The 12,532-nt window shown below is 35.3% G+C and overlaps 1 protein-coding gene across 2 annotated transcripts in view; it reads right to left on the bottom strand.

Annotated features, from left to right (window-relative positions):
• Positions 1-202: 202 nt before the first annotated feature.
• PAPOLG (poly(A) polymerase gamma) overlaps positions 203-12,532 on the bottom strand; it is a 31,727-nt gene continuing 19,397 nt past the window's right edge. Inside the window, exons 14-23 of one of the 2 annotated variants that reach the window (XM_072742397.1) lie at positions 10,326-10,445; positions 9,791-9,900; positions 7,760-7,881; positions 7,365-7,540; positions 6,899-6,987; positions 6,607-6,821; positions 5,994-6,059; positions 5,757-5,810; positions 4,139-4,233; positions 203-3,968 (exon numbers count right to left, since the gene is read on the bottom strand). In XM_072742397.1, the coding sequence (XP_072598498.1) occupies positions 3,752-3,968; positions 4,139-4,233; positions 5,757-5,810; positions 5,994-6,059; positions 6,607-6,821; positions 6,899-6,987; positions 7,365-7,540; positions 7,760-7,881; positions 9,791-9,900; positions 10,326-10,445 (1,264 nt within the window). In that variant the 3' untranslated portion in view covers positions 203-3,751. The remainder of the gene's footprint in view (positions 3,969-4,138; positions 4,234-5,756; positions 5,811-5,993; positions 6,060-6,606; positions 6,822-6,898; positions 6,988-7,364; positions 7,541-7,759; positions 7,882-9,790; positions 9,901-10,325; positions 10,446-12,532) is intronic. The other variant, XM_072742398.1, reaches the window with a different exon arrangement.

The following is a 12,532-nucleotide window of genomic DNA, read 5'->3' as shown; positions in this document are numbered from 1 at the left end:
AGACAGATGCTACCATGTGCTACTGCTTGCTAACATTTAATGTTTGTGAGACAAATGGAGTATGAGGCTTGCTTTCATATTAAGCAGATGCTGAATACCACTATCTGCTAGAGTCTGGGTGGTAAGTGACCAAACGGCTCTCAGTTTGAGAAAACTAAGATGTCTTGAGTTACTCCCAAATAATGTCAATCATCCACACCTATTTAGCAAAGCAAGTTTATTTGATTACTTATTCCAGACAAGTGAGGCTTGTGTGTACAACTAAGAAATAAGACAATCCAAATAAAAGGCAGGAAATATTAATATGAACTACACCAACAGCTCTCTAGAAAGGAACAGCAGCTGCAGCGTTCGTTTTACAGAATACTGTGGAGTGATGTAGCACCATGTACCTCAAAGACCTAAGTACTTTATAAGGGAATTATGGGAGTCCTCGCTAAAATGCAGCAGTAGCTTAAAATTTGTAGCAAGTCTGATGATAAACTTCTGTTCAACTAACTTCAAATATAAAAGTTTATCAGAAAAATCCAGAAAAAAAAAAAAAAAGAATTTGGTAAGAATCTGATCTTGTACAATTCTTTTAAAAAATCCAAAGGAAATAGTTACCATTATTGAGACCTGTTTTCTTCCATCACCTGCACTACTTACCACTATTATCATAACCTAAATTCTAAGCTTTGGGAGATTTATTAGGTAGTTATTTTGAACACACACACATTGTTTTTTTAAAACTAAAGTTCTATTTATTGGTCTGTTCAGTCTGTTCTGCTCTAAACCACAAACATGAAAGGAACGAGAGAGAATAATGCTACTGAAATCAAAGGATTAGGATCCTTAATGATTCTAATTTTTTTTTTTTCCATTTCTAATTCTCATTCTAAGCTATTCTACTCTGATCAATCTTAGGTCGAAATTTGTTAAAAGTTTGACCCTGTTAATGAATCTAAGTAAACATGAGGATGTTTATAAATTCAATAGTAATTATTTTTTAAAATACTGATTAAGGTTCATCTGCAATATATAAAGAAACTCAGAGAAATTTGGTGTTCCCGAAGCCCACTATACTAGTTAAGAGCCATAATACGTTTTCAGAAATATACCACAGGAAACCCCTGGAGAGTCTGGGATTACTTAATCTTGCAAAGCTGTGTGGTTCCTAACAATGCCCCATCACCCTTTTCTTTCAAAGGGTCATGAACCACTTTGAAAAGCTGACGAAATTTATGAATTCCCCACCCCCCGAAAAATGCATATAAACAAAAATTTCATATATATGTATTTGCAAAGGATTCCCAAAGGCCCATGATCCCCAATTTAGGAATTCCTACCTCAAAACTGAGGAACGGAGAATAAGGTTAGCCCATGTGGACACTGTCCATCTTTACTTTATTGCTACTGTAGTCAAGTAAGCATTTTAATAATGTTACTAGGTTATGGTCTTAAGATAGTCATTGTAAGCACCAGTAATAGTCTTGTAAAATTTATTCTGCTGCCCCAATTTTACAAGTCTAAGCTATGTACCCTCTCAAATGAGTTAAGTCCCTAAGATTTAAGCCAGCTGACAAGTATTTTCCTTTGATATATACTATTCTTCAGAGCCAGTCCTGAACACTGAGATTACAATCTAATACCCTTGTGAAAATAAACATCTGTCTACATAATGGAGATAATTTGACTTTATAAAATACATTTCTAGGTATAGTTTCAAACTCAAAGTCACATTTACTTAGTGCCTCTGAACATGACATATAAGGCCATACTTTCCCCTTTTACTTACTTGGCATTAGTACAATGGAGCTCTCCTACTGTGGTCACAAAACGTTCTGAACGTTTTACCTACCGTTTAGGATACAAAACACTTCACTTCTGATCAAACCCATCATCTCAAAAGCATCTCATCAACTCCCCAGCTACCAAACAGGTTAAAGAATGCCATCCTTGGGGTGTCTAACATTGAACCATTTGGCTATGTCTCAGCCCCATGCTGAATGAATCTTTAAAACAAGAGAAATGACTATCCTGGTGTATGGGGTTAGGCCTGTGGCTTTCTTATTAAAAACTCCACTAGTCACTTCCAAGAATCTGTTTAAATAGGTGGGTAAACATGAAAATTCTTAAAGAGATCGTGAAGACTGATAACAGAAGGGGAACATAGGTAGATATTAAACACAGAAATGCAAACATATATGTGATTTACTCAAATCTTAATTTTTCAAAGTCTGAAGTCAGGTGACAGTTCTTTCATAATCATCTACTTTTGCTCAAAGAGTATTTATAGAACAAATCTTAGAATCCTTGGATAAAGGAAAGGGTCAGCTAAAAGGAGAGCTTTCCACATGAGCTACAAGTTGGATTTATAGGATTTCATTCTTATCTTTTGCTATGTAAAAAGTGAATAACGGAAAAACCATTACTTTTTTCCTTGCTCAACTTCTCAGTTTTCCTTCGTAAGAGTTAAATGCTAGCATTTCCATTTCAGCAACCTAGAGATCAAGGAACAGGTGTGGGTAAAGGATACTGCTGACAATCAGAATTCCAAGCATTTCAACTCAGTGGTAAGGGGCTTGCAAGAGAGAATACGGACTATTATTACTCCATGGGTTAAATGGGTCCCACAAGTCCTATAAAATATACAACCAAGTATTTTCCCTGCATTATTCAAATGTATGTGTTTTTCCTACCAGAACCTACTAAATTGCCAAGTGAAAGCTGAACAAGGTAATAAATACTAGCATTCCTGGTTGTGCAATCTATACATTTTCATTTTAAGAATAATTCAAGCATAATCCATATTTAAAAAATTAGACTAAAGAGAGACAGTAAAGGTTTTAAAGTTTTCTCTTTGAAAAGATGGTATCTTACAGTACATACAAAAATACTCTGAAAATACATACGACTTCATTTACAAAACACTGAATCAACATATTACAAGAAGAATTACATGGTTATGGATTTTAATAAACTGAGCATGCGTTCATGAAACTTAAAAAATATTAAGAAATGCATTGAAAAAAGCAGTGTAAAAAAAGACAACTCATATAGATAAATAAAAATTACAAAGGTCCTGAGCCAATTAATGGTTGGTAACAATATCATTCAAAATGCCTTTAGATTTCGGTAAAATCCACTGCTTATTTCTGCATGCCTAGTCCATGAAGAAGCGGTTTGAAGTTGTGGGGTAAGTAATGGTCAAGAATTACCATGCCAAGTTAATTTTATACCTCAAAAATACAAGTTTGCCATACTTCAAGGTATTTTACTGTTGGTGCTGGAATGAGTTGCTCCTTAGTAAAAAATACCAGTCAACTAACAAGAATGGCATGAGCTAGGATATGTAACAATTTCACCATTCATATACTGACTTTCAGTATTTTGGTTTTATTTTGATTCTTAATAAAGATGCATTTCGAAGGCCTCCATGGGAGGCAAAATATAGAGAATTAATGGTGCCCAACTCTTATGTAATCACTGGACTAATCCTCCCTGGTAACTATGCAACATTTGGACAGAAAGGCACAAAAAAATAAAAATTTAAATATTCCATGTGCCATTCTGGGAAAAAAATAATTTAAATCAACAGAATAGACAATAAGTACATCTACACAAATGAGGAAAGCAGAAAAGATACCTCACATTCATTTTTCTCAGGTTTCACAAAGTGGCTTCAATGCTAAAGTAAATGTGTTAACGTTTGGAAAATTACAAGACAATTTTTTTTTGTTTTTTCAACTTTTTCAGTTCTATACAATGATTATAACATAAGACTTAAAAAAAAAAAAAAAAAGTTCAGGACTTGTTTTATCCGTGTCCAAAGAGCCAAGAACTGGTTCCCACAACAGAGAAACAAGCATCGAAAGTTAAGGCAGTAAAACCTCCAACGCAAAGCCATAATATTGTAGATGACAATTTGATAGCAGGTGATCCTCACAGAAGTGTATGTAGCAATCAATGAGAGAATGCTACGGCATCTGCAGGTCAAAGTGTGAGAGTTCAAAAACCACTTCAAGGTCGTTAGTCCGATGACTGAAACTTTCACCTTATTTTATGTATGTCAGCCACTTCTATTATAAAAAGAATGGCTGCATCTATGCCACTAAATGATTGCATATTCACTTAAGTAAGGAGGCACTGCTTTTACCGATTAAGGGTCAGTCGAATGGAATTTTTGATGACTCGGATGTTATTTGCTGGAACCGGAGATGATGAATCTGGTAGCTCTTTACTGGGTAGTCTCTATTAGAAAGGAAGAGAAACAAGGAAAAGCAAATATATATTATCAAGTCCCAACTAGTAAATCACAAAACTTTTTCCTCCAAGTCCCTTAAGTTCTTAAACACTCACATATGTGTTGGATATTTTCTTCCAATGTTCACTGTCAGTTCTTTGTTTTGGGGAATTTTTTTATTCAGTCGGAGGTGAAAGGCAGAGGTACAGGAAAGGGTGCAAGTGGGAGGAGTATGTATAAGAAAAAAGACTGCTAAATTACTCGCCACTTCTAGATTGAGAAATGCAGAAAGTCAATGGTAAAGAGAAGTAGGAAGAGTGGAGTCACTAAGCAGGAAAACTCTTGGGGTGCTAGGTGAAAAATGAGTGTGTTATAGAGGAAGACCGGTTATCTAGTTAGTGATGGTGAAATTCAGGGGCATCTAGATGAGGGTTTCTGAGGATACTAAAGGAATTATATAATGAAGGCAATTCTGAGAGGCAAAATTGAGAAAGACACCTCTGGAACAGATAACGGTGTGACGGCAACAGTATGCAAGAGTTAATTCCCCTCCCTTGTGACCTTAGCTAAATCTATATCCTACCCACAGCCATTCAAAAAACATGAAAGATTTCAGACATACATAAAAGAACAACGAAGGCTTCAATGCCACAACCAAGATTTGGACATTAAAAAAATTTTGCCACATCTGTTTGGTTTACATCCTTGCCCTTTATACTTGAAATATTTTAGAGCCACACTCAGGCATGTCATTTCACACTTTCATACTTAATATCCATATCAAACTTTTTCTTCCATTATCATATATAATTATACACCCGTATTTTTTGTAACCCATTCTTTATGTTAAAAAACATTTTATGAATTCTATAACTACTAGAAAAATGGCCAATACATTGTAAGGAATTTGGCAGGGTAACGGGGTGAAAATAAGCCATTTTGCTTATTTTTAAAAATAAGCTGTATTTAGCTTAAACTAAACTGTAAACTCTCAGAGAAGGGCTGTCTCTGGTACACACAGGCTGATTTTTGAGCACCTGTTTATTAACTTACCATGCTTAATACCGTATTATTAGTTTAGTAGTAATTCTTTGAAAAATAAATTCTTAAATTGAGATTTAGGGGGATCTTTAGCTCATGTTTTAAAGGTACTTATACTATGTATATTGATACATTTGATTCTTCCAAAATATTAATACATACTGAGCTTAACAGCAGTGGTGTACAACAAAAATATACTAAGTCTTGCTAAGAAATTATAGTATGAGCACTAAGCTTCTTTAAAAATAAACAAAGGTTGAACCTAAACTGGATAAACAGTGAAGTCTTAAATTACTTCCTCTTTTCCTCCCTTCTGAGGTACATACATCTATGACCAGACACTGTTTGCTATTTCTACCCCAATCCCCAAATAAACACTGTTGGTCTTTGAGGACAGAACAAAATCTCATTATGCTTTTGTTTCACCCAATGCAAGACTCTTAAAAGCTTTCTGTACCTGTAGATTACCTATGAATTAAGACTTTGTTACCTTTTTGCGTGATGTATCAATAGTTGGAATAGGCATACATTCTCCAATGGCATCCTAAAAACAGAATTGTATACAAATGAAAACTTTCTTTCCTATATATGCTTATTTCTACACAAAATAAAACACAACCCAAACTTCCCAGACCTATCTAGTCTGGTCCACTTTCAAATACAGTACTTTTCCTGATACATGGCTCTTTGAGAGAAATATGTTGAGGCACACCATTAATATATTTACCACTGCTTTTCTTTTCCTGTCTTCAGGAGCACGTGAGTCCTTAAATGTTGATTCAAGTCGAATAAACTAGAACATAAACATTAAGATGAACTGCTGTGATTACCTACAAAAACCATACAATTTATATAAACTGAGAAACTAGTGATAAGGCTATCATCAAAACTACTGCAAACATGTTGGTGAGGGAAAAGAGTTTAAAGTAGACTAAATTCAGCTAACACCCATAACTTCTACAATTGGAGTGATCTTTTTGGTTAAATCAATTCAGATGGTAACAGTAGTTTTACCACCACCTACTGGAGGCAGAGGACAACAACACTATAACACAATAAATGGGATTAGTTACTAATAATGACTTCTATGTAAAGTCAAGGAGAAACTTTGACCAATCATTCAGGTTTTCAGATCTATTACGAATTTGAATTTAGGATGAGCAACCAGTATGTCTTCACAGTTTGGGCAAACATTCTTTTTAAACAGTCAAATCCTAAAGGAAGCACTAAGCTATGGAGACTTCTGAGTTTCTTTAGCGCTAGTTTAACTTAAAAAAAAAAAAACAAAAAAAACAACAACAAAAAAAACTACTGAATTACCACTAAGGTTGTACCTTTACCTTTTCTATGTCTTTCAACCTCTTAGAAGACCCATCTATGGATGGGGAATGGGATCTCTTGTGTGTAACATTCTTAGTTGCCATTCCATTAAGATGTGGTTGTCCCTGGGTAGGGTTGTGGGGTGTTGGAATTCTCGGAATGACATTTCGTCCTACTACAGTAGGAATGGTGCACACAGCTGGGGGTGATACAGCTTTTACTGCAGAATCAACTTCTGAAAAAGAAAGGAAAATTCTAGTAATTGAATGTAGACACAGTAAAATCATTCTTAACAAAAGTACAGATACCTACTTGCACCGATGACTGGGATAGATAGTCCTTGTGCTGGTGGGACACTCAGTGGCTTTTCCACAACGACAGCAGCAGGCTCAGCATTATTCCTATTGAAAGTATTGAGTTATCATTGAGTAATTTGTGTTACTTATTTAAAACAGTCTTAACATTCAGGATTATTTCTTTCAAGCACTCCTACTTTAACATTTTGGAGGAAGAGAAAATGGGAAGAAAGGCAGGGGACTGAGTAAAAAGTGAGAAAAGAGAAAACCTGTGCACTTCTGTGTACTGATTCAGGCCTACATCTTCATAACCCATCCCACATCCCACAGGATCACAACAAATTGTCAAGTATTTCTAGCCAGAAAATGACTAGCTACTGGTAAAATAAGATATCGTAACAATTAAGATATTTAGCTGAGGCATAAAAAAGTTTACATCATCCCCAAACTGAAGACTGAAAGGAAAATTCTGAAATACAGACCTTTCTGTTTCTCCTGAAGGAGGAAGATCAGGCTTGGAAGGTTTGTTTGTCGACACTGGGGAATTAAAAGGTGTTCCGTTATCAGTGTCCCTGGAGCTATCCAAACAATTGCTATCTAGAGATGATCTTTTGGATTGAGGTCCACTTGAACTTCGACTAACATCAGAAAGACTTTGCTGAAAGAGGGGAAAGCAGTTAGGATTTCAAAAGGCAAATGAAAATAATTACTGATTTCAATTCTAAAGCACATAAAATGAAGTATCTTTTGTGATTAATGAAAGGGAGATTTTAGTTCTAGACTGAATTGTACCTTTCTTTCCTTTTTGCTCAGTAGGTTTGGGAGCTATTAAGAATGCAAATCTGGTCCCAGGATCATGTGTCTGAGAGGAACTTACCTTTTTCTTCTTTTGAAGAATCTCTGCTGGAAGGTAGTGATGAAGTTGTTTTTTTTTAACATGAGTTGCTTCAATTTTCATTCCTTCCTTTAGCATGTTTATATTATTTGCCTGTCTGTACACTGAAACAATGTTAATATGTTAAATGGTCAATTTCTTCCTGAACAGAGGTCTGTTTTCTCTAAAATGCATACATTTGCTATCTCCCCATAATCTCACAAACACACATACCCATCCTGCTTACTGAACAAACATTTTCATCTTGTCATAATCTTATTTAAGTTCCAATTAGGGGTACTTGGGTGGCTCAGTCAGTTAAGTGTCCAACTCTCGGTTTTGGCTCAGGTCATGATCTCAGGGTAATGAAATCCAGCCCCTGTCAGGCTTGGAGTCTGCTTTTATATTCTCTCTCTTCTCTGCCCTTCCTGCTGCTACAGTGCTTGCGCATGGAAGCTCAGCACCCCCCAACCCCCCAACCCCGTGCGCATTACTCTCTCTACTAAAATCTTAAAAAGAAAAAGTACCAACTAGTTTTATGTCCAACTAGGATTTTTCCAATACTTAAATCTCATTAACAAAATAAATGCATGAAAAAAGTTTTTTCCAAATCCTGTTTTCTGTTATTTTCCCAAAAGGTAATCTCTTCTCATAATTACTTGCCAAGTCTAAACTAATCCTTATACTAAATATCCAAGATGCAATTCGAGCTCTTCTCCTCCATGAAGCTTCTTTTACTACACTAATCCTAGAATGTCAGACTGTCAGGAACTATCCAGAAGTACATCCTTTTTATACAGGTGGGTAAATAAGGCTCAACAGCCCCAAATGACATGCTGAGATTAAAATACATACAGCCCTAGAGTCCTATTCACACACCTTGTAAGAAAGTCTTATTAACACACACATTATTTTATGTAAATAATTTACATTATTTAAATAACCATTATTAATGGTTCAACTGTGAATACCAAATTAGACTGTAAGCTTACTGAAGACATGCACGGTAACTACTGTGAAATGTGATAAATTATCTATTCTCCTGGGGTCTCAGTATCTCTATCTGAAGAAGATGATTCTACAAATCTGTAATAAAGAGCTTTCCATCCTCCTGATTTTAGAAAAATGAGCCCAAATTAGAATGGAAAAATTTATGTTTTCATTCCAGATTGCTTATAAAAGCATCACCAGGAGTGCTTGTTCAACTTGCAGATTCTCTGGCTCTACTCCCAGAGTGTGGGATTCAGTAGTGCTGACGTGATGTACAGGAATCTGCATTTTCATAAATGTGAAAACTAGTTTAGAAGAATTTAGAAAATCAGTTAAGCCCAGCCAAAAATATTAATATATGAATGTACACCATTCCAGATTAAGATAACTCCAAACTTATAACAGATACATTAAGATATTCTAGAGAGGTGTCATTAAGGAGCTAGATGTGAAAGACATTCTTTTGCTGATTCAGAAATATAATCTGCAAGCTGTATGTTAGTACATGAAAAAAAAAAAAAGTAAAAGTCATCTTTATGATTGTGCTCCTTTTTGTACACAATGAAAATAAAAATCACCTGTATGGTTTTAATCTCCTTTTTGTTTTAAAATAGATGATACCATCACTTGGTACAAAACTCAAACAGTTCAAGGGCACTGAGTGAAGTCTCCTTGCCCCATCCCCTAGACACACCTGCTCCTTGACCTAAAAAGCAACCAGTTCTGCCACCTTCTTAAGACTATATATCCTTCCACAGATACTCTATGTATTCATAAGCAAACATGCACATATATTTTTTACTTCTTTTCAGAAATGGTGGCACACTATACATACTGTACTGCTATTTCTCCCCCCCTTAATGTCTTAGAGATGGTTTCACCACGCCTTTAATTTTTTAAAATAGGATAGGTTTTCATAATATGGATGTAATATATTCATTTAACCAACTGAAAAATATAGCCAGCCAGCCAGCCAGATCCAAGGCAAATAATACCACGTTAGAGCCAAGGTTGGGAACCACAGCTCCATGATGACAGTCTTACCTGTATCAGTAAATGACTGTATATCATAGGTCAAGTCTATGTTAACACTTTCTGCATTTTCTACTCTCCGAAAAATTATTCCAAGGAACCACATTGATACGTAATTGTTGCTATAAAATAAAAATTTTAAATTTCCATTAATTTTTTTTTTAAGTTTACAGATGTTCTTTGATAATTCAAACTTGGTCTCTGTGGAAGTATAAATACAAATTGCAGTGGTTTGGCTAAATTCTTAAAACTGACAAGAGCACTGATCAGCTATCCCTGTGTTGTTATAAAGAATATTAAATGGCTTTGAAAACGATGTACTAAATATATAAAGATGCTCCAAATCTTGAGAAAGAGTTTCTGCTGCGACCTGTGGGCTACCAACATAGCATGTACTAGTTTTAATGCATGAACACTATGCTCAAATAGTGTATCATCCTCCCCCATCAATGCTTGTTAAATGACAATCTCATAACTGATCTTAAACAATGCATATTGTCAAATAACATTATTTAAGAAATACAGTATTAAACAATAATTAACTTACTCTTTATGATGTTCCTTATTTCCTGGGAATGATTGGGGATTTACATGGGCAAGAGTAATAAATTCATTTCGTTCCAAGTTCCCAACAAGTACACGGATTTTAGATTCTACTAATCCAACCCTGAAAATAGAGCAGTGAACACAATTTTTCCATATTAAATTTAGAAACTACATCTAGGTAACCCAAAAAGCATTTTAGCTATGATGCTTTACCTGTTCCTTTAAAAAATTTAGTCCAGGGGCACCTGGGTGGCTCAGTGGTCGAACATCTGCCTTTGGCTCTGGTTGTGATCCCAGCATCCTGGGATCGAGAGACCGAGTCCCATATCAGGCTCCCCTTAGGAAGCCTGCTTCTCCCTCTCCCTATGTCTTTGTGTCTCTCATGAATAAATAAAATATTTTTAAAAAATAAAAAATTTAGTCCAATATATTAGACTTTTTAAAAGACCATTTAAGTAAATGACAAGTTACTTTTGTCAATTTCTGTGTTTCCCTCTCCTCTCTTTTAAAAGAACTGCTCTATATTTAGTGAATTCTCAATCTTACCTACCCTGCCTGTTAAGACCATAAAAGTCATGATTTGAGCATGAACAAAAACTGGTTAATTTGGTTCTAAGTGTTTTTTCACTTTCAAATCTTATGTCTATACCCTAAGGCTAAGATATGTTAAAGTAATGTGGGAAAAAAAACCACTAATAACTAGCACCTAATTCATAAAATAATCATGCTCTGATTACTAGATACTGCATTTTAAAAAAATTCAGTAAAATCAGATACTACTAAAACAAAGTTTCATCAGGTTTCTACAACTTTCTTTTCTACCTAAGAAACGTGACAGCTGTCAGCTATGTTAACTTAAAGTGATTTCATTAATTAGAATAACTACAAGAATATTTTTACATTACTCAAACACTTGAAAAAGCATACACATTATAATTGTGTGTGCTTCAACAGCACATATACAGAACACCACATTACTGCTCAGTGTTATCTAAATGAGAGGTTGGCGAACTTTTCCTTATCAAGGGCCAGACAGTAAGTATTTTATGCTTTGTAGGCCAGTTTCTGTTGCAACTATTCAACTCTGCCATGTAGAAGGAAAGAGGCTAGACAATATACAAATGAGTGAGCATAGCTGTATTTCAAGAAATTGAGAAAAAATTAATTTTTTTAGTTTATTTATGTTAGTAATCTCTACACCTAAGGTGGGGCTTAAACTCACCACCCCAAGACCAAAAGCTGCATGCTCACTGGACTGAGCCAACCAGGTGCCCCCCTCAATAAATCTTTATAAAAACACGTGGCAAACTGGATATTGTCCAGACCATAGTTTTCTGATTCCCAATCTAGAGAAGTGAAATATTCTTTTTTTTCTACAAAGATTTTATTTATTGAGAGTGAGAACACATGTGTGTGAATGGGGGAGGAGCAGAGGGAGAGGGATAAGCAGACTCTCAGCTGAGTGTGGAGCCCAACGAGGGGCTTGATCCCAGGACTCTGAGATCATGACCTAAGCCAAAAGCAAGAGTTAGATGCTTAACTGACAAAGCCATCCAAGCGCCCTGACAAATGAAATATTCTGTTTTAATGGCAGGATTCTTTTCAGTGTCTCTTTACCAATAAAATAAGCATTAAACTTTTGAAGCAAAAATAAGACAGTATTGTGTTTCTCTTTCCCAGAGGTCAGATCTGAGAAAAGCATAACCATGTGTGGTGCCTAATTGTTTCTACCTGATAGAGTTAGGGACGTCAACATACTACAGGCAAAGGGAATACATTTAGATTTACTCAAAGAATGCACTGCTCCTTGGCCAAAAATGCCTCTCTCTTAACTGTTGACAGAAGCTTTCGTGCCACTAATCCCCTAAATTAAAAGAATATAAAAAAATGTCTTTTCATTCTAGTTTTGATGGGGAAACATGATGGCAAAGATGGAAAACTCAGTAAGAGGCTAGGTATCAGAATCATTTGAAGTGCCTCACAATTTTGCTTAAATCTGACCAAGAAGCAGCAAAAGGCAAAGAATATACATATATCCTTATTTTATGTTACTTCTAAATCTGAAACATTATTTTGACAGCAGTTCTTAACACTGGTCATGTACAACAGTCACCAATACAATTTCACAATTTTGAGGATAAAGTGTTTTGTAAATAGTAAAGCATCATAAAAATGTTATCACCTCAAAGTAAGTACAGAACTTGAATT

This window comes from Vulpes vulpes, chromosome 16 (genome assembly GCF_048418805.1).
Source record: "Vulpes vulpes isolate BD-2025 chromosome 16, VulVul3, whole genome shotgun sequence".
Taxonomy (NCBI): Eukaryota; Metazoa; Chordata; class Mammalia; order Carnivora; family Canidae; genus Vulpes; species Vulpes vulpes.
The sequence above is the reverse complement of the archived record's forward strand: the minus strand, read 5'-3'. Positions and strand labels throughout refer to the sequence as shown.